The sequence below is a fragment of the Coenobita brevimanus genome, chromosome 14 (assembly GCF_032717465.1).
Source record: "Coenobita brevimanus isolate Jiangsu-jjx chromosome 14, ASM3271746v2, whole genome shotgun sequence".
NCBI lineage: Eukaryota > Metazoa > Arthropoda > Malacostraca > Decapoda > Coenobitidae > Coenobita > Coenobita brevimanus.
This window is the reverse complement of record NC_136967.1, coordinates 4,530,845-4,557,791: the sequence shown is the minus strand read 5'-3', so window position 1 is coordinate 4,557,791 and position 26,947 is coordinate 4,530,845. Positions and strand designations below refer to the sequence as shown.

Here is a 26,947-nt window from a genome sequence, read left to right as displayed (position 1 = left end):
TCAGGATTTCATAGCACACATCGAATAATTGTAAACCTTTCATCTGACCGTCCGTCTTTCTCTTAGTCGTCGCTGCTGGAACAAGTTACCCTCCTCGGAAAAAAGTAATTTCAGGAGAAGTACTTTATTTTATAAAGTAGGTTCGAACGAGAAAAATTTGTCTTATGATTTTTTAATATAAGAATTTACAAACAATATATTCGCATAATGGTAATTATTTTCCATGTTGGAAAAGAAACTCCTAAATATCGACATTGACAGTTCTTATTTTTCGGCTTATCTGTTATTTCTAGTATGATACCTTGAAAATATTGAAATATAAATTGTTATAATCAAATAACTCATTTATATGTCGAAATTGACAGTTGAAAATGAACTTGCAAGATAGATGTTTACATTTGAAATATTATTGGAACGTGACCCTTATATTATATCAAAATGAATAAATTCATATTACATCTGTGGGCTTTTAATTGACTGACATAATCCTTATATCCATCCAGGAATTTTTATATTGAAATATATTACTAAACAGAACGGGGCGGGGCTGTTTGAGAAGAGCGGGAGCGGCGGAAGTGGCCGGGTATCTGGAGTGTGTTATCAACTTCGCTGAGTGACGCCCTTGCTCGCCACCTCCACACCTCCACTCCGCCTCTACTCTAACCCTCATGACCTTAGCACCATGATCCTCTTAGAAATTAATAACAGAATTCTCGAGGAAACGCTAACAGTGAAGATTAGAAACTCTTTAAATGGGTAAGTGGAGGGGGGAAATATAGTGTTTGGAAAATGAAACCGGTGGAAGATTGGGTCGTCTGCCGCCCCTCCAAGACGACCTGTCAGCGGTGTGTGTGCGGGGGGCAAGACGGTCCACACATGCAGGTCGTCATAGTACACAGTGCCACAGTGATAATTCTTACCATCTAACACGGTATTTGCCACAGGAGCCCGTCACATTGCTAGGAATTCCCGCATACCCGACTCGTATGGGTGGAGGACCTGTGTGAATCATCAGCTGAAACAAGCTAACAGAAAATATTGCAGAAGATGATTTGTTCTCATTTGCAGTGCTGATTGGTATTGCTTTTGATGTTCACTATCTATTTATTGTAATGGTTTTGCCTTATTTTAAATATTGGGAAAACTATACACACTTGTACACCAAGCTGTTATGTTGTTGTGTTGGCAAATTTGATGTTATACCAGTGCCGTGAAAATTTTAAACAATACTAACTGCAGAAGTGTGATGGTCGAAAATGAGTTTGTGCACACCTGCAAATTTTGTTCTTTGTGGATGAAGAGGTTCAGCTAAGAAAATTTTGAACTTTGATGTGTGCCAACATATTTAGGATTTGTCATGCCTTTTATGGACTTTAATAGTTACTAACCAGAGATGTACAGTGTTAATTTCACTTTATCAGTGCAAGATTATGTGTATATTTTTACATTATTCTCTTTCTATTATTACTTTTTCATTTCCATGTGACATATGAACAGCTGAAGCTTTTACATGTTTTTATGGTTATCCTGGACCCTTGTAGGTGGCCAGTACCTCCAAGTGTATAAAAGTTCTCTGTGAAATTTGAGGTCACCACTGAATAATATGTATTTTGTTTACAGAATATGTAAGGTATGGGTAATAGGTTAGTTTGACCCACTATTAACCTTGCTCATTCACAACCAACTTAGCCCAACAAAGTGAGGCCAACTTATCCTCTGTATATGAGTATATACAGGGTGGTCTGTAAATATGATTCCACAAAAAACAAGGTGCTACCTTATGTGTTGCAGATCTTGCTCAGTCTACTGGTGTGGGAATGGGTGTGGCAGTGGGAGAAGGAAATAGATAAAGGATAGAGATTTGCCTCAAAGGTTTGGATAGTAACTCCATCTTGTCTAGTGTTTATGATAAGTGGGTGCATATGAGATGTAGTTGTATCAGAGGTTGACCATGAGATATGACCACATAAAAATTATATACTGTACTTGTTTATTGTCCGGCTACTTCATTTTTTCACGTTTGGGCAGGTGATTTTATATATATATACCGGTATATATAAAACCAGGATATGCAAAAGACATCCATGGTATACATTCATAGCCATGTGGTATGGTAGGGAAGTATGAAAGGCCATGGAAACTGTATATGAAGCTAAGAAGAGACAAAAACATGAACATCTTGTTGAATCCTTTGTTTGAATTCTCACATTTTGCTGTATTTTTATTTATTTATTTATTTATTTATTTTTTTTCTAATTTTTTAATAAAGAATTTTTTTTTAATGAGAGTCGGGATCATTTTCACCGTCAGGCGGGGACACTATAACAAGTAATTTTTTTTTTTTTTTTTTTTTTTTTTTTATGTGGTCTAATGCTGCTTTTGTGTGTTCGGTGTGTTGGGAAGAGAAGGTAGAGATTGTCAGGTGTGAAAGGATTGATCTTGCTGGTGAATCTCTTGAGTGTGTGGAGGAGTTACCGTACCGTATGTTATTTTGGGGATGTGTTTGAAGGGGACTTGAGCTCTGTGGCTTGGGTGAGGAGTGGTTGGAAGAAGTTCAGAGAACTGTTTCTTTTCCTGACATTAAGAGGGCTGTCACTCCATGCTAAGGGATCTTTGTATGTGGCATGTGGTAGGGAATGTAATGCTGTATGGTAATGAGACTTGGGTAGTAAAGGAAGAGGATATTTGCAGGCCCAAACATACTGGTACAGAAATGATAACGATTAGGTGGATGTGCAGTGCGTCTTTTAATGCAAGGCCTGGAGGGGCAAGGTGTACGATGGAAGAGTTAAGAGGAAGGTTTGGTCTGGAGTGAATTGGTGTTGTGATGAGGAAAGGTAGATTTAGTTGGTTTGGGCATGTGTAGAGGATGGGGGATGACAATTGAGGGCAGAAAGTGGGAAGTGTGAACGTTGGTGGCAGGGTTTCAAGAGGCAGACCGAAGAAGATCTGGGACAAGGTCATAGAGTGTGACTTCAGGGATAAGGGACTGAATAGGGAGGCTGGCGGCAGAGATCGAGCACCATGGAGAGCCGCCTTTGGGTGACCAAGGCCAACACATGCAAGCATGTTGGAGCCTGTTTAAAAAAGAAAAAATAATAGTGCAGTATTACATGCCATAGTACGTTTTATAATATTTTGACTCTACTGTGCTAGTCCTTGATCATTCCCATTGTTAGATATCAGTAGTAAGGTTATGTACCCCTAAGTTGAACTGCTTTTGTTAGATCAAATCTGGGTGTTATTTAACCCATTTGTAACGACAACAGTTTCCCAATTTGAATAGTCATCTGGCATTAGCAAAAGTAAACTATGAGGCATTATTGCACTGAAAGGGTTAATTAAGAGTCCTTCTGACCCCATCATTAGAAGAAATCACTTCTATGCTGAGTAATATAAGCGGGTGGTAGTAAGAATAAAATGCTGAAGGTATCATTGTAGCAATAATAGTACAAGTATTTGTAGTCATAGCCTAGCTCCAAGTCTATGTGATATGTGACCCAGAGAACTACAGACTGAAGTTTCCCCCTCCTCCCACCCCTGTCTGCACTCCATCATCCTCCTTTTGGGGGAATAGGGTAGTAAATGGAGGATATTGTATAATCTGGCAGTTAGCCACCTGGTTATTTCAGCATACCACATGAAGGTGTCCTATCCAGCACCAGATGTCAGTGTGCTGAAGGAGGTTAACATTGCCACTTTAATACCTTACAGGCAGTATCATTAGTGAACAAAACTGTAATGTGTAACCATATTTTGCTACCTTAACCCCTGTTAGTTATCCAGTGTTGAAGAGTCCTTTGAGAACATTGGATCTAGAGGTACCATAGTCATCACTAACCTCTCACGGCATGGTGATGCTGTATTAACTGTAGCTATTGGTGCTAATGCCAGACAGTGTTGTGATTGTGTTCAGTTATGGGAGACCTCTCTTAGTGATTTGAGTTTAGTACTCTATCCTCTGTAGTCTATTCTCAAGTGACCAATAGACCTGTGGCTGTTGTTCTAACAAGGAGGGAGATGATGAAAGTATACCTGAAGACATCCACTGCCCTTTCATCTGTGAACAGCATCTCAGTTACCATAATTATTTTTGGCTATCTTATTAAGTATGGTACTGTAAATTTAGAGTCATTTTCTTAGTAATGAATCAGCTGGCCTGTGATAGTGGCAGCTATAATAACATGGTGCCATTTATGATGATACTAATGCAGGCAGGTGTGCGATGAAAGTCTTGTAAGATTATTTCATCCAGTGTTTAGTGTTGATTTATTCAAAATTTTGATCATATTCTAGCCAGATCAAAATGACTTGTGTTTGTTAAGTTTTAAAATTTAATTCATAGGATATATCTGGTAATGTACTGGCACTGTAACGTACGGTATGCAGTAGCTTGTTGTATTTCTTTCATCACAATGTCATGATGATACTGGATATGCATTCATTGAGCTCTACTCAAGTAGGGCCTACTGTAAATGAAAATTACCGGTATCATAAGAGTACACTGGTATACTGTTTTGAAAAAGGAATAGTCAGAAAGTATACTAAAGAGCCTAAATGCTAATCCTTTATTTTGTAACTACTGTAATACTGGTACGGTAGTAGTTAGATACTGTACTGTGACTTTGTGGCTCTGAACAAATTTGGTTTTCATTGAATGAAGTTCTGTTTACTGAATACTGTACAACATTCTAAAGTCTTAAAACTTAGTATTTATGTTAAGCTCAAGAACTAGTTCAGCCCTGATCTACCATAGCTTTTGGTCTTGCACATTCTAGGGTCTTGACACGATGGAAATCTCTTCAGGATACAGTACTGTTTAGACATACTGTACCGTACTGTAGCATTTTCATCCTCTCTTTCTCCCGTACCCACTTTGCATTCATATTGTTGAACTCCTCTTATGCATTAGTGGAAGACTTCCACTTACATTGCAGCACAGTATGGTACTATTAGCAGTTATGGTACTGCTACCACATTTTCAGAGCCCTTTGTTAATTAGTTTACATTCATTTTATCCACTTATACATACCATACCATCTAATCTGCTCTGTGCGTAACCTCATCAGTTAGATGACGTTTGCTCCGTATCACTACTGGAATTTTTTGCTGCCCTCTCATGGTGATTTCATTCATGTTAGGATAGGCTTTTCAGATTGGAAGGATCAGGCACGGAAGCCTCCATTATGAGCGTCTTTCTTAAGTTGAATTAAATCATCCAGTACCAGCAAGCATAAACCATGGGATTTCACCCAGTGTTAGAGGGTTAACTGTTGCTTCCTTTTCAGACCAAACCTTTCCTATATGTTGCTGTTGCTCACTGCATTTATATCATTAATATTTTTTTTTTAAATTGCCTAGTCTCAGCAGTTCAAGTCCTTGATGTGTCTCCCTCACTCATTGAACATTGTTCCAAACACAAAGTAACCTGTTAAGCAAAATGGTAGTCTTCAGCATCTTCAGACAATTCTATTCAACTCAGGAAAGATTGCCACTGAAAGAATCAAATATAGCCTTCATTATGACCTCGTCAAAACAAGTAGCCTTGCCTGTGTGGACTAACTCTGTGGTAATATTGCATGAAAGTATCAAAAATAAGATACATAATAGCTTTAGGCTACCTGATTCAAGAGGCTAATATTATTGGGCTCAAGGAGTGTTTTTCATTGTCTTCTTGACTTCTTAGCCCACTAGCCCCCTTTCAAAATATTAGTCTAATCTGAACAAGAGGTACCGGTACTTTTCCCTTAGTGTTCTCACTTACCTTTCCGTCCATATATTATATTAGTTGTTAGCTACAGTTGTTGTTATCCCCATCAGCTCAGGGACAGCTTTACCTAGCTGAATAGAATGGTTTGGTGTTAAGGTAGTCAAAAGAGAATAATAATGTCCATAGGCTGAAGGATAGGGTAGGCTAAATAGCAGCTGTTTCTTTCTTCAGAACTTCTTTTCCTCACATGATTTTACTTTTTTTAGATATCATTATCATATTATTTGAGACCCTTTTCCATGAGTAAATCAGTGACCATGGAATCTCTATATATACCCTAAAACCTATTATAAATAAGAAGAAATTAATACTGTACATATAGGTAGCTTAATTTTCTGGTGTTTGCAGTTATTGTGTTAGCTATGTATAATACAGCAGGTACCACTGCAGTCTCTTTGATATTAATATACTTCTACATGTACCATAAAAATGTTTTGATTTACCTTTTCAGTAACAAAGCAGAGTCCATAGATGTAACCATAGCAGACTTTGACAGTGTGCTCTACCATGTGTCTAATCTTAATGGAGACAAGACAAAAATACGGGTGAGTTTTTTCATCATCACAACACTCATGTTCATTACTAAGTAGTATTGCACATAGCCATGTACCGGTATTTCTCTGTGAGCGTATCAGATATGATACTTTGCAGTGATATGAAGATGAAAATGATAATATATTAATAATATCATACCATACATTTTTTTTCTGGCTTTAGCTATGTCACCTTTAACAACTCATCGGGGACACAGGGGCTAGGTTACTTGATCCAGACATTTAAGACCTTGAATGAATTTTCATGTTAGGCATTGTGCATAACAATATGTTTAGCTTTTGTGATTTAGGTTTAGGCCTTGTTGAATTTTTATATACCAGTAGTTGATTTGGATTGGGCATAGAACTCTTTGCTATTTGTTTACAATAAATCAATTTCACTCCCTTAGGTGAGCATCTCTCTGAAGTTCTACAAGGAACTAGAGGAACATGGTGCGGGGGAGTTGATACAGCAAGTGTATGGAGACTTCCTCATGCCGGAGCCAGAGTCTGGCTTCAATGTCTCCCTCTTGGTGGACATGGAGAGGCTCCCTGACGACTGGCAGGGTCTTGTCAAGCAGATTGGCCTGCTCAAGAGGAATTGTTTTGCCTCCGTCTTTCAGAAGTACTTCGAGTTCCAGGAGCAGGGCTTGGAGGGACAGAAAAAGGCTATTATCCACTATAGAGATGAAGAGACAATGTAAGTCCAGCTTCCAGTTGTGTAGGTTTTGAAGTATTTGAATATTTATGATAACCAGTACCGGTATAGCATTGGATGGTGGAGGGATGGACCAATATAGCAATGTGCAATATTTTAGTGAAAGTTAGGGCCTTGGTAACAGTTCAGTTTTGCAAATGCATGTAAAGCTGTTTGCATTGATCTTGAATGTTTATACATCATCTCTCATAGTGCTGATGTATCCTGTAATCGAACCCTTAACAAATTTTCTTGCTCTGAGTGTCAGATTATCACACCACATTAAGATTGAGTCACAGTGCTTGCAGTGTGGGACATTTTTAAAGCTTCTGAAGCATTGGTGTGGAAGTAATGTGAATGGAACTAAATTTTTGTCTTTATTGAATTCAGTAGCTACTATGGGAAAGTATGCCTGTGCCTCAAGGGGTTAATCATGGGCAACAACGGTAGCAATTAGCATTTTCATTTTTATTTCATTTTACCCACAGCATTTAAGTCCATAGCAATATTTTACCATGTCGTTATCGTTCTGCTGGTGTATATATAAATTTGTGCACCCACCAGTAAAATATTCAGCACCCCTGGATGTGATGAGTTTTGAAATTCTTTGTAGAAGTGAAACTTTGTGGATCTGGCAGTGTTCAATAAATTTCTTGGTTCGTTTGTCATAATGTATCCCACCACAAAGGTGTCGAGTAATTTTTGTTGGATGTACACACAATACTTAGTACATTTCTCATTCACATTAAACATTTTGTCCATAATTTGTATTCCTTTTTTTGAGGAAGTTTTTGTTTGTATTGTTTTAGGTATGTTGAAGCAAAGGCAGACAGAGTGACTGTTGTGTTTAGTACAATCTTCAAGGATCCTGATGATGTCATCATTGGCAAAGTATTCATGCAAGAATTTAAAGAAGGGAAGAGAGGTAGTCAGACTGGTGAGTTTTTTTTTTTTTTTTCATGCAGTTTACTGCCTTTTTTAATGGTAAGTGTGTATTTATTGTGCTTTTAATTAGCACAGAGGATTTGGTGAACTGAGTGAATTTTTCTCTTTGAAGGTTGGGTTGAAATGGGGATGTGTCATGTCTCCATGGTTGTTCAATCTCTACATGGATGATGGGGTAATAAAAGAGGTACAAGGTAGGGCATTGGATGTTGGAGTGGCCCTAGTGAGAGAGGGTAGTTTTCGGAAACTCCCTGTACTGTTGTTTGCAGATGATACTGTGTTGTTAAGTGAAGATGAAAGGGAGCTGCAAGGCTTGGTGAATGAGTTTGGGAGAGATTGTAAGAAACGGAATATAAAGATGAATAGGGAAGAGTAAAGTTATGGTCTTTGAGAGAGGTGAAGTCAGTAAATGTACAGTGCGGTTGGATGGTGAGGAAATGGAAAATGTGAGTACGTTTAAGTACTTGGGGAGTGTGATGAGTAAGGATGGAAGTGTGGAGGGTGAAATGCTTGAAAGGGTACAACAAGGAAGAAAGGTTGCTGGTTCCTTGAAAGCAGTGGTAAGGAACAGGGAAATGAGCATGAAAGTGAAAAAGTTACTACATGACAGTATTGTGATACCAACTCTAACGTATGGAAGTGAAGCTTGGATGTTGTTGGAAGAACACAAGTCAAGAGTGAGAGCAGTGGAAATGATTTATTTAAGAAGAACCTGTGGAGTCACTTGGAGAGACAGGCTGACAAATAAGGATATAAAGGAGCATTGTGGTGTGGATGTGGATGTGATAGGAAGTGTTAGGAGGAATACACTGAGGTGGTTTGGCCATGTGTAGAGGATGGAGGGTGAGAGACTGATGAGGAGAGTGTATGTGAGTGAGGTAGAAGAGGGGAGAGGGAGGGGGAGGCCGAGGATGAGATGGAGGGAAGGAGTGGAGAGGTTTATGAGGGAGGGAGATGTGAGTTGGGAGCAGGGCAGTGAAATGGCGGGGGACAGGGCGACGTGGAGGCGATTTGTTTGTGGCCACCCCGTACAGGATTAAGGCTTCTGGCAGTAGGTAGATAGATAGATTTGGAAGGGATTAGTGTGAACTTAGAAAAATACTGTACCGGGTAGGCATCTTGAAGTATATGAGGGAGGGGGGGGGAGTGAGTTGGGGGGAGGACAGTCCAATGGTGGGTGACAGAGCGACTTGGAGGCGTTTTGCCTGCGGCCACCCTTTGCTGGATTAGGGTGTCGGGCTATTGATAAATAGATAGATCTTGAAGAGAAACTAACATGTTAATATGCATTTTATTTCAACCAAGAACTGCCCTCTGACCATATTTCATGCTCCTTTACAGCGCCTCACGTCCTGTTCTCTCACAAGGAACCTCCATTAGAACTTCAGGATACAGAGGCCAGACAAGGAGAAAATATTGGATATGTTACTTTTGGTAGGTTTTTGTATTTATTTGCATTACAAGATGCATAGTATAAGATGAATGTGTGCTTACTCGTTTGTTATTGTAATTAATGTTCGTAATGGAGAAACCTATTGTTATGTCCTTGTCTCACACTGCCACAGGCTCCAACAGCAGTAGCTCAGTATAGGAAGGATGTCACACAGTGAATCATTCTTTGTAGGGTCAGCCTTTCAATGTACACGCAAGATCAGCTCAGGCATAGGCTTCTCACATTCATTGTCTTTATTAACCAAGTAATTACACTGCATGCTTGCGAACTACACTTCACTGATTTCACAAGTACCGGAGCCACACTAACTTTGCAAGGCTACAAGTAAAACTAATCTGCAACTCCTCAGTTCTGTCCCCCATCCTTTTATAACTTAGCTCAATACTTGACTGTTATAGTACATACTCCATGAAACAATAGTTTTCTATGATGGAGACACCCAAAATATTCCAAAGTTTTTTTTTTCCTCATTATGTTGATGGAAGTGTTAATGAACAGCACAGAGCCCTCAAGAGCAACCTCTTGAGAGGTGCTGATTCAGTATGTGGATGGACAAGACATAAAGTAACTTGGTGGTGGGATGAGGGTGTAGAAGCTGGCCTTTGATTGATACATCTGCTGTGAGCAGGGCAATAGGCAGGATGCACTTGTAGAAGGCAGCAGATATGTCTGGGTTGACTGCTGAATTGTTGAAAACCTCAGGAGATAGGAGAGTGAGGTTAGTCACTGACTTAATAAATTCAGTTATATATGAGTGTGTTGTTCCAGATGATTGAAGAGTTTAATTGTAAATGTGTACAAGAGGAAGGGTGATGCCCTGGAAAGAGAAAATTATAGAGACAAAGCTTTTAAACCAGATAATGAAGGTAATGGAGAGAGTTCTAGAAGGTATAATGAGAAAAAGAATGAATATTGATGAGATGCAGTTTGGGTTTATGCCAGGCAAAGTGACCACTCATGCCATATTCATTGTCCGACAGCTTCAGGTAAAGTATATAGGAAAGAAAAGGGAACTGTACATTGTTTGTATTGATTTGGAAAAGGCCTTTGTCAGAGTCCTTTGAGTGGTGGTGAAGTGGGCAATGAGACCGCTTAGGATCGAGGACTGGCTGGGTAGGGTGGTCATAGCCATGTATGTGGGTGCTCGCACCGAGGGAAGGGTGAATGAAGATTTGAGTGATGAGTTTTCCGTGAATGTTCGTGTGCACCAGGGGTCAGTTTTGAACCCTTTGTTGTTTATCATGGTACTTGGATCCCTCTCACCTGACTTCAGAAATGGACTCCCATGGGAGATGTTGTATGCTGATGATTTGGTGTTAAATGCAGAGAATGAAAGGGAGGTGGAGGAAAGATTTAGGAAGTGGAGAAATGGTGTGGAGCACAAGGGCTTAAGAGTAAATGCAGATAAAACAAAAGTGATGGTATCTAGGGCTCTTAGTGGTACTGTCAAAGAAGAGGGAGAGTAACCATGTGCGATTTGCCAGAAGGGCATGGGAAGTAATTCCATCTTGTGCAGTGTCCATGATGGGTGGATGCATAAGAGATGTATTGGTACTAGAGGTAGACCACAAGATAATGCTGATTTCATGTGTGCAGTGTGTCGGGGAGAGCAGTGGAGATTGTCAGGCCTGGCTGGTGAGTCTCTGGAGTGTGTGGAAGAGTTTAGTTTTTTGGGAGACATGTTATGTGCTGGAGGTGGGGCCGGAGCTAGCTCTGTGGCTGGAGTGAGGAGTGGTTGGAAGAAGTTCAGGGAGCTGTTGCCTCTCCTGACATTGAGAGGGCTGTCCCTCTGTGCTAAGGGATTTTTGTGTGCAGCATGTGTTAGAAGTGTAATATTGTATGGTAGTGAGGCTTAGGAAGAGGATATTCACAGGCTCAAACATAAGGAAATGACAATGATTAGGTGGATGTGCAGCGCGTCTCAGAGTGTGAGGCCTAGGGGGGCTAGGTTTACGATGGAAGAGTTGAGGGGTAGGATGGGATTGGAGTGAATTGGTGTTGTGATGAGAGGTAGATTGAGGTGGTTTGGACATGTGGAGAGGATGGTGGATGATAATTGGGTGCAGAGCAAGAAAAGTGTTAATGTTAGGGGTAGGGTTGCAAGAGGTAGACCATAAAAGACCTGGGACAAGGTCATAGAGTGTAACCTCAGGGATGAGGGACTGAATGGGGAAGCTGCCAAAGATCAAGCAGCAAGGAGAGCCGCCATTAGGCGACCAAGGCCGACGCATGCAAGCATGTTGGAGTCTTCAAAAACAAGCGAACAAACGATTACGTAGCACTCTAAATTCTTTATCCTACAAAGTGAAATAGAATTACTTAATTTAACATACATCACCTACATAAAATGTTATAGAGAAAAAGAAAATAAATATTATTGCATAACTTTACAAAATACCTCCGCTCACAGCAACAGGCTATCTAGCCACTCAGACAAATAACTGAAAAGGTCTGAAACATTGGGAATTTTCCACTAGCACTCCTGCTTCTCAACACTACTTGAACCTGAGAGACAAAGTTAGAAAGATATAGTATTTTTTTATGTTAAAGGCATGTTTTTTAATGCTTCATTAGAGATGTAAGGGTGGAGGAATTGTTTAAAGAAAACAGGAATGATAAGTTCATGGATTAATTACACTGGATGTGCACACTTTTTTACATGATGACGGGTATAAATGCTGTGTCTTGCAGGGATTTGTGGAGTGAGCTTTTAAAGAAAAATGTGAATAGGATGCCTATGAGGTGGAACCAAAAATATTGAAAGTATGAATGGTGAATGAATGGATGTTTTGCCCATTTCACAGGAGTCTGTTGGTAGCTTTTATGTTTTTTTCTGTTTCTCAGTCCCATCTACTCCTCAGAGGGAAGTATGGTTAACTCCTTCACAGTGTTAACACATTTTTAAATTTATTCTTGCTACCTTCAGATAACAATTCAGCATTTGCAAGATTTATTTTATTGAAGGGGTTAATGAATACTATCTCTAACCCTTCAAGGTCAAAAGGTCCTTCTGAAACTGAATATGATTGTTTGGAGACAGCAAGAAGAAAATAAAAATGCATCATCTTCATAGTATCAGGTCTTCCTTTTGTAACACATTAATGATCATCAGCAGCCATCATTGCCGTTATCATGTCGGATAATCATTCTCTCTCTCTCTCTCTCTCTTTTTTTTTTTTTTTTTTTTTTTTTTTTTTTTTTAAGGATCTCAGTTGTTGCTTATTATACTCTTACATAACATTTAACTGTTCATTTATGTCTACAGTACTGTACTTATACAAGGCTTGGGCTTAATACATGTCATAATTCCAGAGCTTCGTGATTTCTAGAACATTGAGGTTGTTTGCAGTGTGAGTGATGGATGGTGAGGTTTGCTTCACCCTCATGTATAGGTAGCTACTGTGTCTGTATACTCTGCTAAGAGTATCATTCAGTTAACATTGTGCAGCATAAGTCCATGAGTAATGTGTTTTTTCTTCACAGTGTTATTTCCTCGTCACACGTGTAAGACTGCAAGAGACAACACTATAAACCTGATTCACATATTCCGAGACTACCTGCACTATCACATCAAGTGCTCTAAGGCTTATATTCACACTAGAATGCGAGCCAAGACTAGCGACTTCCTCAAGGTTCTTAACAGAGCGCGGCCAGAACCAAACAAATCATCATCAGAGAAAAAGACTGCATCGTAAGTATTGTTTTTAACTGTTGTTCTCCTAACTTAATTAGCATTAAGGAGAATAATTTATGTAAATGCATGCACTCAGTACAAGAGAATGTGAAGGAAATTGTCCAGCCAGGTCGGAAGGTGACATGTTTTGAAGGCAGTGATCAGGGATGGGAATGTGATCATGGAAGGAGAAATCTTTCATGACTTTGCACTTGTGCCTGTGTTGAAACATGATATCAAGATGTGGATATAGTAACTGTGTAGAAGCAAAAGGTTACAAGAAGATGGTAGTGGTGAATAATTTAGGGACTGATATACATTACTAAGAGAGAAGGGGGGATGATGGAATTAGTTTGTACATAAGACAGTGAGGTAACATATAAGTTTTATTAGTCCATAGATGATGTGATGCTTCCCTAAGCAGACATGAATTACTTAGCAGTGCCGAGAACACAATTCCAGAGTGTCTTAGTTGTCATTTAGGCAGTAAGTTAAATAGGGTGAGGTGGTTTAAACATACATAACAATTAAGGATTGAGGGGAAGTAATGGAGTATATGGAGGATGGCTTAGTATGGTGATTAGTGGTGGTAGAGAGAGTTTGTAGCATGTTTGTCATAACTGCTGTTGAACCTCAAGACAAGGAGTCTGCTTGTTATTGTTTTGGCCTCAGGCTAAACTAAACATGAACCCATTGGACTGCAAGCTAAAGTCGCCCTTCTTGAGCAGTTCACTATCCTCATTTAGAGAGACGGGGGAGAGGAGGGACTTTTCATAATCAGGGAGTGTGCTAGATGTATTGGTGCCACCATGTGAAGTCCCCTCCAGTACTCTGAATCTGATAATACAATAGTAATAAACTGAGAGACCTCTTCACAAATATACGGTACATTTTCAGAGGTCGGGCATTTATGCGTGCCAACTGATAATGGATGTTGGTTCATCATGATGGTGTGAATAGGATCAACATCTCCATCTTACTGTGATTGGCTGCCGGGAGGGTCCAGGGCATCACCTTATTGCAGTGGTCCCAGCGCCATGTGTGTTACCACGTCTTCTCTTACATTCACCATGTCTCAGTCTCATCAGCCAATACTGTTTGTACTGAGCAACCTCTAGGAATTGGTGCTGGACTCAAGTACAAGAATCCTGTGTACTTGAGGTTTTTTATTGCACAAAGTGATAAAAGAATTATAGAACTATGTCTTGCTTTCTGTTGCTGTGCATACTTCATGTTCTTAAGACTTAGGATGCTGAGACTCATGAAATGAAATGTCTATCCAAATACAGAAACAGGTATAGCTACACTCTGTGAAATCAAGGTATCATAAGCACTGTTGATTAAGATGTTAGTTTTGTAGTGATGTAGTTAAACTGCATCTCTTCTAGAATGTTGTTAGAAATATTGATTTCTGCAGTGATTGATGTTTATTGATGATGCATAAAGATGGGATTATTTTTAAAGAAATATTTATTATGCATATGCTGTATTGTTATGTCCCATTAGTCATAATATTGTAAGACATGAGAACTTGATGCTACAGAGTATATGTGCAGGGTATATTGCAATGGTTCATGAGTCATTGCATCCTAGGATTACCCCTAGAATCTGATGATGTATATTTTTAGTTTATGCTTGCTACTTCCAGATTGTTATTCAGCTTGGGAAAGTCCTCTCACTGAAGGGGTTAAAAGAAGGCAAAATTCGCCCCTCCAGTTTGAAAAGTCTCGAAAGCTGAATACAGTAGTCTACAGATAGCAGAATTTAAAAATTCTCTCCAGAGCAAACAAAAGCCCCTGAAAGTAGTGAGAATAAAGTGGAAAAATATGTCCTCAGATTGCAGGCGTTAAGAACATGAGCCACATAATCCGGGTACACTGCTGCTGTCATCGTCCGTCGCCTCCCTGTGGCCATATTCTTTCTTCCAGTGTTAGGAGCCAATTTGGGGAATGATACCATGGGGTAATATGAGACCCTGTAGTGTAAGACTTGGGCAAATCTGACAGTGTGGATCTTGGTCCACCCAAGCTGTACAAGCACTTTATATATATATATACTATATGTATGTATGTACGTATATATACGTATATAAATTATGCAAGCGTATTCTGCATTGTTTTGAAGTTTACGTGAATTTATTGTGCAATTTTTTTTTTTTTTTTTTCCGTAGTATTAATTACAGTAGGCAAATCAGATATGGAGATGACTGGACTTGCCATCAAATGTTAGAAATGCCTAATAAAAAATTAGTTGAAAATTGCCAAGGAAGGAACTAAAATTGCTATCTATCTAAAAAATTGCTAATATGTAATATAGGTAACCCCCCCACCTCACACACACACAAAAAAGTTGCCTGATGGAGTTAAATACTGTACTTCAGATCTGACTATAAAATTACTAATCTGGCATCCCCAGTTGTAAACAACTAACTTGTCAAAGAATATTAGAACATCTATTAAACTTCACATGTGTAGTCCCGGCCTTATACTGTTGGTGTCCATTTAAAGGTGTTTTGTTATTTAGGTGCTGATTAATGAGCACTTTTTTTTTTTTTCTTTTTTTTTTTTTTCCGTAATAGTAAAGTAACTCTTTTTCCTGGAATCATAAACCATGTGCATGTTTTGTGTAGTTTCGCATGAAATGATATATTGTCAGAGTGCATTGAAGATTTTAAGTGTTCATTGACTGTAGTTGTGTGGACCAAAATCCAGATTGGCAGAGTTATCCATCTTTACACTCGGGATCTCAAGGGGTAATGGATATGTATAATTCTTAACATAAAGTAGTAGTCAGAGGCATGATACAAAGGCACCAAAGTCTTCTTGGGTTTAGTTTTATGCTCGGTGATTCTCGTACAACTAAACCTGGAACTAGAGTGTCAGATGTTTCCCTGTTTAGTCTCTCTGGGGTTGTCTGCCGTCACGTTGTTAGACACGAACCTCCTGTTATTATTCAGTGCAGTGATACACCTCAAAACCGGTTTTATACAAAATAATGAGTGAATGTACAGTTAGTTTCATTTAAAGCTGTGTTGTTGATGATTTATGACTTATTATTCACTTAAAGTTGCGCTTGATTATTTATAAAGTTGTTTTGAAGCTTACATTGAGTGTTTTTTATATTTTCACCCTTTCATTAATGAAACAAACGCATGAACCACATAAAATGGTTCACTTCAACCCCTTGATTGTGGGTGATGTGGGTTTTAGTTTGTTCTTGCTGCTACCAGATGATATTGTGCAACTTAGGAATAGTCTTTAATGGAAAGGGTTTATTAAGGTTACATCCAGCCCCTTCAGCTTTAACAGTTTGACCCTGGGCTGAATAAAAGTTGTTGGGATGTGGCAAGAATAAAGCAAAAAAGATGCCCCACAACTCGGTGGGTTGAGGTAGCATCAGTAGACTTCAAGTGAAAACCGACTGTATATTGAGTGTTTAGCTTGTTCATACCGGTATTGCTGTACATATGAATAGTTTTTTGTGTACAGAAGTTTGTAATATCATACTTCAGTTGTTTATCATGAACATTCATTGATCATGTTGATAGATTTTTTCCACTACAAGAATTAACTCTAAGCCCCTTCAGTCCAGTGATATATTTATTTTATTCTTGCTATCCTGACAGTGCTGTTCAGGTTAGGAAAGAACTCAAACTGAAGGGAGAAATCAAGAGCTGTATTAACCCCTTAGATGTTTGCAGATGACACTGCATTGTTAAGTGAAGACGAAGGGGAACTACAAGGCTTGGTGAATGAGTTTGGGAGAGTGTGTAAGAAATAGAATCTGAGGGTGAATGTAGGGAAGAGTAAAGTTAAGGCCTTTGAGAGAAATGAAGTCACTGAACGTACAGTGAGATTGGACAATGAGGACATGGAAAATGTGAGTGCATTAAAGTACTTGGGTAGTGTGATGAGTAAGAATGGATGTTTGGAAGATGAAATGCTTGAAAGGGTACAACAAAGAAGAAGGGTTGCTGGTTCTTTGCAAGCAGTGATAAGAAATAGGGAAGTGAGCATGGAAAGAAAGAGTTGCATGATAAGTATTGTGATACCAACCCTAACCTATGAAAGTGAGGCTTGTACCTTGTTGGAAGGACACAAATCAAGAGTGAGAGCAGTGGAAATGAGTTATTTGAGAAGGGCATGTGGAGTTACGTGGAGAGACATACTGACGAATGAGGAAGTGAAGGAGCGTTGATGTGTGGATGTTGATGTGATTGAAAATGTTAGGAGAAATACAATGAAGTGGTTTGGCCATGTGGAGAGGATGGAGAGCAAGAGACTAATGAGGAGAGTGCATGTGAGTGAGATGGAGGGAGGGGGAGGCCAAGGATGAGATGGAGTGGAGAGATATATGAGAGAGGGGGAGTGTGAGCTGGACAGAGGGCAGTGAAATGGCAGGATCAGGGCGACATGGAGGCGATTTGTTTATGGTCACCTTTTATGGGATGGAGGCATCTGGCAATAGACAGAGAGATTAACCCCTCAAATTTTAAGTCTCCAGATATCAGTAAAGTCGTCTGGAGAAAGCAAGAATGGCTAGCAAACGTCACTGGAGAGAAGGGGTCAACCTCTTTAATCAGCATGATGCATTCTACTAGATTATACTTGCAACCTCCACCTGCTTATATTTGTCCAAGGGTAGACCTTTTGTTGTGAAGGGGTCAGGGAGAGCTATGTGTAATCCTTCTAGTTTAGGATGTCTCTCATAGACTGAATGTTGTACAGTTATTTGGGGGTAGCAAGAATGAAATAAGAACATCACTGGACTGAAGAGGTTGACTCCATGGCTTCAGTAAGGTATTATTTATTTTCTGCTTCATCCAGGTGATTTTATTTAACGTAGGGTAGACTTTTTGAACCAAAGAAGTTAGATGTGGCTTTTTGCCACCCCTTCATAACAAAAGGTCTACCCTGAAATGAGTGAAATCATGTGGAGATAGCGAGAGTGAAGAATATGTATGGATTTAAAAATGTAATATCTGGTGATTGGGGATGTGGTTGAATTTTTTTCTCTGGTATTTTTCTGCTTTCTGGAGAAATTATCCTTTTGATGAAATAAATGAATCTTCTGCCAAAGTCCACTTGATGGGATTACTTTACTAGCGTTAAGGAAATTATTTGGGTGTAGTGTATAAATGAAGGCATTAAGTTGCAGTAGTAAACCATGATACATTCAGATCAGACAATTGTTCATATTATATGGTATGATAAAAAGAAGACACATGCCTACACATTCTTATTCTGTTATGATTTGATCCCTTTGTTCCAGTGATTCATTTCTTCATTTTGTTCTTGTTATCTGCAGATTTTTTTTTTTTTTTCTAGTTGAGGGGATATCTGTTGTAGTGAAAGAATTAAGAAAGGCTATATTTAACCTTTCAAGTTTGAAAAGTATCATGATGTGAAAAATTATGTGGAGATACCAAGAGGGGAGACATCTTGTACTAAAGGGTTTCACATACCTACATCAAACCCCTCCTGTTCAAGAAGTCTTTGTTGAGGTGAATAAAATCATCTGGGGGGGGCAAGAACAAAATAGATATGCCATTGGACTGTAGGGGTTAAAATAGTATTTGTTATAGAATACTGCATACACTATTAGCAAGCTTACCACCAGTAGTTGGAGTTATACCAGTCCATTACCAACGATTTGCTTAACCACTTCAGTGTGGTGAAAAAGTACTGTGGTTTATTCTTGCCACTACCAGACAGTTTTATCATCATCAATTTATAATTCCTACAGTTTGAAAAGTTTCTTCAGTACTGAATAAAATAGAATGGAGATGGCAAGAATAAAGTAGTGGGTGTCATTGGATTGAAGAGTTAACATAATCCTATGATTGAAAGCTTGGGTGTCTTATGTAAGAACTGTGTTACGCTGAATTTGTAGGCAATAGGAGATACCCCTGATTTTCCATTAGTCAAAAGGAAATATTTCTGTGAGCCTTTCAAGTATTAAAAGCATTCAGTTTGTTTTAAATGGGTGTTCTCTCTTCACGTCAAGTCCTAATGGCCCATCCATGTTTTTCTCTCATCCAAATTAGTGAGTATGGCAAGTCCTTGTTATATGCCTCTCCCCCTTCCCTCTTTTTTTTTTTATGTTCTCTTTTGCTGTTAATTCCATGGTAAATTACAGAAGTATTGCTACTTAAGTTTCTGTCATATCTTTAAAGGTAATTTGCCACTTTCCCCAGTTTACAGTACCACCAAATGCATGGAAAAAGTTGTTATATTTTATAATATATCCCTGCCATATAACAAGGACCACCTATACCATAACTTGTTAAAAATTTCTAGTTACTGTACTTTATTTATGTCTGGAGGGATCTGTTAACAGGTGGGTGTACTTTGTAAATATTTTACTAAGGAGGTATTGTGAAGCTGTTACCCTGACTGGCAGTGTTGTTTTGATGTGGTAGTGCCTTTCCTTGTCCAGTTTCTGTGTATACAGTATATGGGTTGTAGCAGGAGAGGGCATCAAATGTTTTAGTAGCGCAGTGGACAGTGAAACACCAGAGAACAACAGAAGTTAGTTATTTGGTAGTACTGTTGAACACGGTGTTTAAAAACAGTTTACTAATCATTTTAGATGTATTAGTGCAAATGAATAACTCATGACAGAGAAAATCATAGTACAGTACAGTGTTCGGTTGGTGTAAGGATGTATATACTATTTTGATCAGAAGTTTACAAACACATCCCTGCCAGCTGTAGTAATGGAAGGTGTTACATGAAATTATTTTAAGCAGAGGAATGTCAGTCATGCAACAAAATAGTATGTGAAAGAATATCACACACAAAAGAGTATGTGATGGAAGAATACTCTCAGACATTCAAGGAAGAAGAGAAATATGTAAGTCAGGACACAGTGCCATCAGGGGATTGTCAGCAAACTTTGCTCTTAATAGTATTGTTCTGGATGTAGTGTGACCTCATTCACCCATCACATAGTATAGCTTAGCTCAAAAACCAGAAGCTTGTGAACCAGCACAAGCACTCGTAAGTTTCTGTGACCTAGCATATTTGTTCCATAATTCATATATTCACACATTCCTGCATCTTCCTTTACATTATTATCAGTTACAGTAAATGTCCTGTGTCTGTGCTAAAACTCCTGAATCATAAGGAACTTTGGCATCTTAAGTCATACAATTATTTTCATGTACCTGTACTTTAATTTTTTTCAGTCAGTTATCACAATTTACAGCATTAGCTGGTGCAGTCAGTATCATCTTATGAAACATGATATTTTATTGGCATGTTGCCTTGGTAGTAACTGGTTAAATCTAAAGCATTGCTAGAATATTTTTGTGAATTTTCTCTCTTGTTGCTTATGAAAATTAGTACCATCCTTTGAATAGTTCACTGTCATTTCATTGGTAAAGGTTTTGGCTGAATTTGAGTTTTTCGTTTCTAGTTTTGGCAGTGGTAATGTTCTTTGATGTGCCACAAAGAATATTGTGAGTGTGCCTCTGTCCACATCTGTACAAAATAGTCAGTCATATAAAGTATGCCGTGTATAAGGAAAGGCACCACCCTGATCCCAATATTCTGAGTGACTTCTATTGTTGTTACTTTTTGAATGATCGTGGACCAGATAGTTTGAATGTGCTTGGCAAGCTTTTCTTCAAGAACTAGTTTCTGAGGTAAATGGGTACAGTATTATGAAATGTCTTATTGCAGTTTACAAGAGCTGTAGGTATATTCAAGCTTATGTTCCTTTAACTTCATGAAACAACAGTTAAAGAAACTACTGTACTAATGTAATGTATGTTTTGATGATAATCTGATTTGGCTTATTTATTTAGAAAATTAACATAATATGCAGTCTTCATTCCATTGAGTGATTGAGGTCAGTGTGGTGGAAGTGTGACCATGAAGCCTATGACTTGGGATATATATAATAGAGGTTGTCCAGTCCGAATAAGCATTCAGAACAATTAGTGCTAGGTATACACATTTTTTCTGAAAACAGACTTTTGAGGTATTTTGTCAATGAAAGCAAATTTAAGTAAACAGCAAGAAAAAATATTATTGTAGAATATGTTAATACCCTGTACAAGAGTAGGGTACAGTTCAAATATTGAATATACAGTACAAGCCAATTATGAATTGTTTTGGTCATGTTTATTTGTATATCATCTAGTAGTAAACCCACACTTAGTTCTATGTTCTTAATGAATTCGGATTTGAGATCATCTACTGTGTATACCTTAGTTTGGTGTGTGTGTGTGTGTGTGTGTGTGTGTGTGTGTGTGTGTGTGTGTGCGCGCGCGTGCGTGCGCGTGTGCGTGTGCGTGCGCATTCGCGATTGCATGTTTGTGTGCGTGCGCTGTTGGTGGCTAGATGCATTCTGACATTCCATGAGTCAACACATGTCTTATTGATTGACACTCTCAAGCTCCAGTGATTCACTCTCAGCTGAATAAAATAATCTGGGGTTAGCTGGAATACAGTACTAGAGTTGTTCTGACCATGAGAGGTTTAAGGCACATCAGGAATATTGATGCTCTGAATGACCTTTTTGAGTTACCTCAGTTGTAAGTTACTGATGTTGAATGTACATTACATACACAGTCATACGACTTACTCCATTTCTATAGAATCTGGGATAAAATCATGTATGTACTTTTGTCTCTTTTTTCCTAATAACTTGTGATAGTAGAAACACTGAGAGCCCCTTAAAGTAGTTTTTAGAAATAACACTGTATATACCTTTATAGGAAGGGGGTTGGAAGAAGGGAACACCAATTTTTATTTGACAAAGGAGATGACAGCATTGCTTAGATTCAGCTCTCATTTGCAGTATCTTTTGTAGTTTCACTATTTAGAACTATTTTTTTTACCTTCTAGAGGTAATGTGGTTTTGCAAAATGCACCTTGGGCCTTTTTTTTTACTGTTTTTCAATTTCAGCAATAAAATAGGCAGTTCTAAGTAACTTTTGAAAATTGATGAAACAGTAGTATACTGGGTTTCATTCTATTTATTTTATGAGTTGAAGTTTGTTGACTGTTTATTTACCAGTCATTTATGTTGAGTTGAACAGCACTGCATGAATACCAAAAATTAATTACACTATATTGTGTACAGTATTAGAGTTCAGATAAGATATTTATCAGTTTAATTTCTATTTGATAAACAGTAGTACGTGTGCTGAAAATAAAGTATGCTATACTTAACATTGTGTATGAGAGGTCAAGGCCAATACTGTCTGCCACACAGCCTGAGAGGTCGTCACTCCCCACCACCACCACCTCAGTACAGCAAGTCTTTCTTATACAGCAAGTCCACATTAAAAAAAGAGAGAGAGAGAGGTCCTCTAAAAAAAATATATATTTAACAGCAGCAAAAATAATAAGATTATATAATCAATGGATGGAAGTGGTTAATGTGTTGCTGAGCTTCAGTATGATGTTGCATTTTTCTGATGTATTCCTGCCACCTCTAGATGAGTTTATTCCCTTTGGAGAGACTTCTTGTAGTGAAGAGGTTGATGAAGGCCATATCTAACTCCAGCAGTTCAAAACCTCGATCTTAAGGTGAATAAAGTTGTCAAGATAGGAATATACATCATTGGAGTGAAGGGATCAAAGCAGCATTTTGACTTTATGATTTTTTTTTTTTCTGCCTTCAGATAATTTTAATCATTTTAAGAAGAGAAATCAGGTTGTGAAGGAGTTACTGGAGATGTCTAACCTCCCAACTACAAATGGTTTATCAGAAAAAAAAAAAAAAAAAAAAAACTGGAAGTAGCAAGAATATAATGAAAATTACATGAAGATTGACTACTGTTTATAACAAGGACTTACTGTACAGTTTTTTTCCTTAGGGTGTGCATAGTGTCCACTGTGTCCTATTTCTGTAAAATTGATGTATTATTAATCTAATTTCTGCTCCTGATTGCCAAAATAGCTGAGTTATAGTTATATTCACACATGGTCTTATGTGCAATCCCACTTTGGCAGCATTGATTGCAGATATAGGGGGAACTATATTATCACTTATATATTTGTTTAATGATTCTTAACTAGAATTGCACGTTCATGCGTCTGATGTAAGGCTCATTTTAATAAAGCTCAATAGTTGGTTACTACTGTTTGCTGCCTAGGGGTTCAGACAGGTGGGGTGGTAGTGTGATAAGCTTGATAACTTTGGTACTAAAGTGTCAGTATTTTGGTATACTGTGGGTTTTTTCTTTCTGGTCATTTCCCTTGAGAGTTTTTGTTCCAGTGATCATTTTTTAATGAATGTCTGTTATTCAGGGTTTACTTGTATGAGAGGTTGAACCCCTTAATTGTAATGATGTATTTTAATGGTTTATCCTTGATGTTTTCAGGCAGTTTTATTCAGTGTAAGGAAAGAAATTTGGTTGTGAAGAGGTAAATGAGACTGTTTGTAACCCATCGCTACCTGTTGTTTCTCCTAAATTGTTGAAATCACCCAGAGGTAGCAATAGTAAAGTTAAAACTCTGTCCTTGGGTTGAAGGGGTCAGGAGCTTAAAGGGTTGGTGTGTTGCTTGTTCCTTTTGCTCTGGATCAACCCAGCTCAGGTGATGGGAAATGGGATCAGAAAGCTGGTGATTGTGTTGGCCTCTTTAATCCAAGGATGTAGTTTTCAGTTTATTCTTGCAATCTCCAGATGATTTTATTCAGGTTAGGGAAGGCCTTTCAGACTGGAGCAGTTAGCTAAAGCCATAATTAACTGCATCATTACTACAGATCCTCCCTAAGTTAAATGAAATTGTCAGCAGATAAGAATACAAAAAGAAAATATGTCATTAGAGTGAAGGGGTTAACGTATTTTCATTCTGGACAGTAGTCAGACTTAACATTTCATTGTGTATTTATTCATAACAAGCTTCCCACTCAATCATATAATTAAAGGTAATCAGAAATGAACCCCTTTTATGGCCTCACTGGCTGGCCAGGTTATCTGCCAGTTCAAGATAGTGACCCTGTAGTACAGTGTAAGAGACTTTAAACTCGGCCATCTTCTGTTAAATTGTACCCAGTTTCATTAGACCTGCATAGTATGTGAGAATTATTGCCAGTTGGATTTACCTTTTAAGAAAAACTCTGTGATCAAGGCAGATTTTTACAGACTTATGTTGAGAATTGCACCCACATATGGAAAAGGTGTTTGTTGGGGAGATAAAGTAATGACCCAGTTTGAATGAAGAGTCTCTGTCGGGCCAAAACTGTTGTATTTCGCCAGTAAATAAACTTTTTCAGATGTTGGTATAATACTTACATTTGAACAATTCACAGCACTGTGATAGCAAGGCACTCGACAGACTTTCAAACATTCACATATACCATGCAGATGTCATGTTGGATTACTTTTAACTTGGTGGTGAGTTGTCCAGTCTCCAGTGCTGCAGTCTTCACACAGCCGGATGAATAAAGTGGGGCACACAGAAAGAAATAATTCTTGGCTGTGTTAAATAAGTATTTGTCATTATTGCAAGTGATGATTGGTACTGGCTGGGTGTTGATGATTCTTTGACACCTTCACTGTTCACTCCTTCAGTCAGATGATGTATGCTATTTTATCGTTGCTACCACCAGATTATTTTATTTAGTTTTGGGAAGAGGCATTTGGTTGTGAAGGGGAGTTAACTGTCTGTATTCCCCTCACTACAGAAAAGTCTCTCAAAAACTAAACAAAATCACCCAGGGAAGGAGGAAGACAGTTTAAAATGCATAATTGGACTGAAGGGGTTAATGAAGCCAGTTTTATTCATATTTCCATTTAAGTGAAGAGGTGATGGCCTGTGGAATCATCACCTGCTGCTGCTGCTGCCATGCCGCTGAACAACACCATTACTTGCTCTGCGTTCCTTAACTTTAAACATGTGCAAAGAATAATTTAGACCTAACAATTTGTAATAAACATTTTATCAACCAAGAGTATGCAATAAATTATATATGAAATTATCATATATTTCTTATCCCCATTCCTTGTAGGTGTATGAGAAGTAAAACAAGTTGCTCTAATTTTTTCCTGGTGTAGTAAAATACATGTGGAGGAGGTGGCTTAATCGGTAGAGAGAGAGTCTCCAGTCCTAATGGACCAAGGCTCGAATCCTAGCTGGGGCAGGGAACAGTTCAAGGATTTGAATTTCATAAATGCAGACTTTACTTATCTACCAGAAGACTTGCCGACATGTAAAAATACCCCCGCTAATTCTAGTACTCTAGTTATGTATGAGACAGCCATAGTATGTATTCAATATGGACGGTGGGTGTTACTGCCGAAGTGGTGACATGTAGAGGTGTGTAGGAAGACTACTGGGCCTTGGGATAGGCCCTGAAGCCATTGCCCTGAGTTGGACACGTAAAAAAAAAAAATGGTGACCAGCATCCACTCACTTGATGTAGTGCTGTCTATGTGTTCTTTCACCTTTATCATTCTTTTTCTATGCCTACCTCTTATTCCCATTTCTCCTATCTTTCCTGTCACTTTTTATTACTTGTCTCCATTTCAGGTGGCTTTATGTTGCGTGACAAGCCAAATGGCATCCTGTAAGCTAGGAAACCATTTACAGTGCTGGATGTAACCATACTGTATAACCAACCCATATGTGTTCCCTATAATTATGTCAACAAGTGGGTTGGCAGATGATCTGTGCCGTGTAAAATGACTACTTTAAAGACAAATGGCCACCCCGTATGGGATTATGGCTTCTAGCTATAGACAGTAGTGAAGAATGAGTTTTTGTTCAAGGTGAGGTGTGTAGAACAAGTTTTTTATGAAAATGTAAGTTTACATGAGATAGAATTGTATACTGAAGAAGCATACTGTAGTTCCTGAGTGACCAACACTGACTTTGATATTGTGTAACATTGATCTTTAGCAACGGTGCCTTTTGTAAGCCTGCACCAATGGACAAAATAGTACAATAATGTTTAATTCCTAATTTGGCATTCTAACATTCAGATATTGTCTTGGGCACCTGTGGAAATAGTGATTTATCAATTATATTTTTTTCCCCACCTCTCTTGTGTGTGCTTGAATTTTAGCATCATCTTAACCCTGTCTGCTTGTGAACGCCAATTATATTTAGGTTTTGCTTTCCAGGCGATTCTAATCAATCTGGGAAAGACTTTGCAAGGTGGACCACTTAGAAAATTAATTATAGCCTTTATTATGACCACCACAAGAGGAGTTTCCCGACAATACTTTTTGAAAGCAAAATTTATCGTTTATTTTTTTTTTTTATGCACTCATATTTGTAACGAGTAGTACTGATTTCTTAATCAGCTTCAGTCCTCTTATATAACATGAAAAAAAAAATGACAAAAAATTTTCCTCAGTACTGGAAGCGGGGGTCTCAACTGACAAATAGATATATATTTGCAAATACTTGTCCCAGATGCCTTTATGTAATGCCATGTGTTGTGGCATATTACTCTCAGGACACTGGCCATACCTCCTAGATTCCAGACAGTGTTTAACTATGACCTTTCATTATACCTAATAACGTCTTGCAGATGCTCCGCAGTCAGCATCTGTTCTGCTTAATGTCATCCAGTAATACGTGGAGAATGATCATATACTTAGGTAATTTTTTCTTTTTCGAATCTGTGCTCCATTTTGCCGTCTAAGGAGCCAGTTGGGGTGAAGGCCATGTAGTGGGTGCATCAGAACGAATATCAATGATGCAACTGAACGTTGTATCAAGCATATAATGCCACCATTTCGTGATTAGCTATTTGGCGCTGTGCAAGAAGGTCTAAATAAAAACGCTCCGTTCCTCTCGTGCTTGAGACACATCTGTTAACCTTCTTGCATCATCAGAGTTCGGCCTCGCTTTGCAGCTGACCAGAGTACCGTATTCTCGTCGGCAAAGGTTCTCTTACAACGCTTTTT

The 26,947-nt window shown here is 38.5% G+C and overlaps 1 protein-coding gene across 1 annotated transcript; it reads left to right on the top strand.

The window, feature by feature from the left end:
• The first annotated feature begins 610 nt into the window (after positions 1-610).
• Arpc2 (Actin-related protein 2/3 complex, subunit 2) lies at positions 611-16,164 on the top strand. The gene is made up of 7 exons (XM_080287095.1): positions 611-756; positions 6,222-6,315; positions 6,714-7,003; positions 7,810-7,937; positions 9,287-9,379; positions 12,882-13,089; positions 13,969-16,164. Exons 1-7 carry the CDS (start codon positions 683-685, stop codon positions 13,994-13,996), a joined length of 915 nt encoding a protein of 304 aa, XP_080143221.1. The 5' UTR covers positions 611-682; the 3' UTR covers positions 13,997-16,164.
• Positions 16,165-26,947: the final 10,783 nt, after the last annotated feature.

Bases quoted from the DNA above. Each gene is read 5' to 3' on its own strand.
- Arpc2 (XM_080287095.1), top strand. From the start codon at position 683: ATGATCCTCTTAGAAATTAATAACAGAATTCTCGAGGAAACGCTAACA. The intron at 6,316-6,713 runs GTGAGTTTTTTC...TCACTCCCTTAG, and splicing joins GAGACAAGACAAAAATACGG to GTGAGCATCTCTCTGAAGTT. The intron at 7,938-9,286 runs GTGAGTTTTTTT...GCTCCTTTACAG, and splicing joins GAAGAGAGGTAGTCAGACTG to CGCCTCACGTCCTGTTCTCT.